General features: G+C 47.2%; 1 protein-coding gene across 1 annotated transcript in view; it reads right to left on the reverse strand.

Moving 5' to 3' along the window:
* The window catches only part of HOXC10 (homeobox C10), a 4,597-nt gene extending 1,599 nt beyond the window's left edge, over positions 1-2,998 (reverse strand). The window contains exon 1 of the mRNA XM_005141772.3: positions 2,170-2,998. Coding sequence (XP_005141829.1) covers positions 2,170-2,959 — 790 coding nt within the window. The 5' untranslated portion in view covers positions 2,960-2,998. The remainder of the gene's footprint in view (positions 1-2,169) is intronic.
* Between the last annotated feature and the right edge of the window lie 1,181 nt (positions 2,999-4,179).

The following is a 4,179-nucleotide window of genomic DNA, read 5'->3' on the forward strand; positions in this document are numbered from 1 at the left end:
CACATTCGTATAGATACGCACACATACCCTTTGCAAAGGCAAACGTATTTCACACGTACATAAATAAACACAGGGAATACTTGGGCTTTGAATTTGGTCATGAGAAAATCCTGGCACCAGCAGCCAACATTTCTCCCTAAACTAGAAGGAAAAACAAAGCGGATCCTGCAGTTGTAGCAACCAACCCGGCACCGCATTCCTGCCAGATCGGGAAATCCAAAGAAACAAATTGATTTAGCCAAAGGCACCTTCAAAATTTGCTGCTGTGACATGGACCCAACGCTGGCGTTTGCCGTAAACCTTGAATGCCACCAAGCCCTGGAGATCCCCTTGGAAATCAAATCGCCCCCCAACCTCTCCGGTTACAGGAGAAAAGGTCTGGACCTTCTGCCCGAATAAAAATTCAGGTTCAACATAAACGAAACCCGAGGCTAAACCAGATTTTAAAAGGAAGCAACAGAAAGAGAAGCAAACCAAATCCACCCCAAATTGAATCTCACCATTTGAAAACACCACAAATACCACGAAATGCCTTTTAAACCGCAAAAAAACTCGGGGAAACCACGTCTTCCTCCACGCACTCCTTTTGAATTTAACATCCGAAGCGAAGCAAAGCCTCCATCTGTGTTTTTTTCCTTTCTTTCTTTCTGCCTCAATTGCAAATCCAACCCGATATAATCTTTATTTCGGGTTAACTCCCACCAAAACCTATCTTGGCGTGGAGGTTGAAGGCGCTTTGTGCAGATAAGTTTGCAGGGGTTTTGATAACCTTGACTTTGCTTTTTTTTTCTTGGGTGTGTGTAATTGTAACTCAGCTGTCAGATAATATCTTTTCCCTTTGGATGCGGAATGGTTGGATGAGAAAAGGTATTTAAAGAAATGGGGGGGGGAAGAATAAAAAATTTCAACAGCAAGGGAAATAATAAGTATTTATCGGTTCAGCTTTTAAAAAGGCCAATTTTGGAGGAGGGGAAACGCCAGAGGAGAGGTTTTGCTGGTGCCACAACATCGAGACGTGTGTGCGTGGGGGTCCTGCGTGGACCCCCACGCCTGCAGCCTTGCATGCACCCTCCCCACCCCACATCACATCCACTCTGCTGCTGCTGGAGCCCTAATTATAGCCCAGATCTTGACACACGGCGGATATTTTAATCCACATACCACAGGCAGAGCATGCAACCCTTTGCTTAGATCTGAGCAGTATTTTCTACCAAGTTTTTAGGGAAATTCAATCCCTCCCTTCACATGACCCCCACTTATTGACTCGATAGAAGCCTCAGAATCCACGTCGCTTCAAATCAGGACAGAACCCAACCCGAATATTCACATAGCGACAGATTTCAAACCATACGCAAGCTCCACAGAGAAAATAAAATGTGCTGAATGAAAGCCTCTTTTCAGAAATTCCCAAACTTAAAACATCTGCTCAACACACAGAAACATTTTTTTGCCTTCGCAAACAAAACCTCAGTACGCCAAGAAAAAAAAATAAGAGGCAGCTTTTTCCTCTTTGAGTCTCCCAAGGAGCTTCCAAGCCATGAAATGAGGCTGTGCACAACTCCAGCCTGAGATGGTTGCAACTGCAAATGAGACTCTACGCATTTTCGGTTTTTCACCCCATTTTGACACCGAACAAACCCCACAGAAGACAAATCCGCTCAGCACACAGAAATAAAGCATTTGTGTAGAAAGCGAGATGAAGGGGGGAAAACCCCAGGCTCTATCTGCCTTCAAAAACACTACACCACCCCTCAAAGAACTCCCCCCCCAAACAACCAAACCCCAAGTCTCTGCTATTTCAAAGCAAAGCACCGCATTCTGCAGCGAGGATTGCAAGGACCACATCATTTTTTAGCACAAATACATGCACAGTAAATTCTTTTCCATGTAAACAGCGAGAGGACGAGTTCTTAAGCAGCTCTCTGCTCCCTTTTCTCAGCTCTAATCCATACAGATTTTTGAAAACCCCACAAAAGCAACATTTCTATGAAGTGCATTTTTTTCCCCAAACGACATCAACAATACAGAACATTATTGTGCCAATTTCTGGAGGAGAAGTTGGCAGGGCAGAGAGCACATTACTGCATATTCGCATTACTCTTGCTCTTATTAGCTAAGGATAGTTACTAATTGCTGAAATTAGCTACTGGTAATGAATGATTCCCTTACCTTTAGCTTCATTGTCAGAATTGTCAGTGCTGGTGTCAGTGTTTTTATTCAGCTCTTTCTCTGCTTCCGAAGGACTTATTTTGGGTGCTGGGGCGCTTTTTTCTGTTTTAATTTCGTTCGTGGATGTGTTCTGAGTATTATCTGTTTTTGTGTTTTCGGGGAAACTCACTTTAGCCACCGGGGGAGGCGGAGGAGGAGGAGGAGGTGGTGGTGGTGGTGCTGGTTCCAGATGCTCATTCCTTGGGTTCAGGCTCGCCCTGGATTCAAAACTTGCCTCAAACTCATTTGGATTGCTGCAGTTTGACGTCTTCTCCATGGAGGGGTAACCTTGGCTCGCTCGGTAGTAGCTAGGAACGGGGACTTCATGGTCATTTAGGCAAGACTCAGGCATTTGGTTGGGGTAGAGGGCTGCCTCTGTGGCATTTTTTGCTCTTTTATCAGCGTTATACATACAGCAAACATTCTCTTCCTTGACATTGGTTGGGAAGGAGCAGGATGGGAGCTGTCTTGCAACAGGTTGCTCGATCCTGTACGTATTTTTGGGGTCACACCAAGTGTCTAGCTGAGAAAGGTAAGATGGATAGGTGCTGAGAGACAAGGTAGCGCTATTCACCTCGTCCCTTTTGGAAAGAGACGGGATAATTCCACAGTTCCTCATGACTCCGCAGCTGAAATCGCTCCCAGGCTGCATGTACATCCCTTGGCTGGAGGAATAATTCTCCCCTCTACAGGTACCGGCCAACGAGTCCATCAAAAACGAGTTGGAAGTCACATTGTTGGGACATGACATTTTCAGAGAGGGTTTTTAAGGAGGAATACTCCAGCCAGGGGCTGACATCTTTTTTTTAGGGGGAAAAAATATCAAGCACCATAATTATCCACGCATCGCTCTCCCCCCCTCCACCCCCCCACGTGATGCCCAGGCCAATGAGGATTGAAAATGGCCTTGATGATTCAGACGGGGACGACGTCACGGGGGTCAAGTTGGCGGGACCGGGAGCGGCACCGTGGAGCAACAGCGACATCTGCCAGCACCGGGCCGGGACCTTCACGTTGAACAAAGGCAGAGCCCCGGCGCCCCGCTCCCCTCCCGCCCGTTTGTTTACAACGGAGCCGCGCGTGGAAAGGGGCAAAGGAAGGGGGGAAAAACACAATTAAATGGTTTTTAAGGGTTTTTTTTCAATGAAGCTGGGATTTGGGCAGGGGGTAAAATTTAAACGGAAAAAAATCAATAATCCCAACACCCCCCTCCCTTTTCCCCCTTTTCCCCTTCAGAATTTGCTTTTTGCGCCCCAAACCCGATTAAAATTTGCAATTCTTGTCTTCCCCCCCCCCCCCCCCTCCTTTCTCCTTCCTCCGCTCGGCTGCGCCTTCCTCCCCCTCCGCGGCGAGGCTGGGCGAGCTCCTCTGGGCTGAGCCGGCTGCTGCGTTGCTTCGTCTTGGCGTTATTTTGATGCTTATTACAGTTATTGGGGAGGTTTTGTGTATGTGGGGGGGTTGGATGGGGTTTAGGGGGTGCGGTGGGGTCATGCGCCCTGGAGCCGTTTTGGTTTTGCTGTTTTGAGAGATACCTGGGAAGAGAAGGGGGGCAAAAATTGGAATAATTCAGAGACCCTTCAGCCAGGCATTTCCTTGAAACCTCGAAGCTCCTTAGAGCAGGTTGGATATTTCCCAAGCAGGTTTTCTAATGAAGAAGAACCCTAATTTCCCTTTATTTTCCTTTTTATTTCTTTGTCTTTTTTCCCCTCCTAGCAAAGCAGCTTCGCCCTCCCTGACTCCTCAAAGACAGCTTTTTTTAATTATCCACTTTCATTCCCGAACTGTCTTAAGTTTCTGGGCTAAAATGGCATATGTGATGGTGTGCAGGGCGGGGGTAAAAAAGACAATTTCCCTTGGAGAGGAAAAAGGGGGTCGAATTTGTGAACAGGGAGCGACTTTCAGCTGGGAAACTGCGAGAGCGGTGGTGTGGTGGGTTTTCTCCCCTCCTGTCTGTCTGTCTGTCTCCCTGTC

The sequence above is a fragment of the Melopsittacus undulatus genome, chromosome 21, assembly GCF_012275295.1.
Source record: "Melopsittacus undulatus isolate bMelUnd1 chromosome 21, bMelUnd1.mat.Z, whole genome shotgun sequence".
In the NCBI taxonomy this organism is placed as follows: domain Eukaryota; kingdom Metazoa; phylum Chordata; class Aves; order Psittaciformes; family Psittaculidae; genus Melopsittacus; species Melopsittacus undulatus.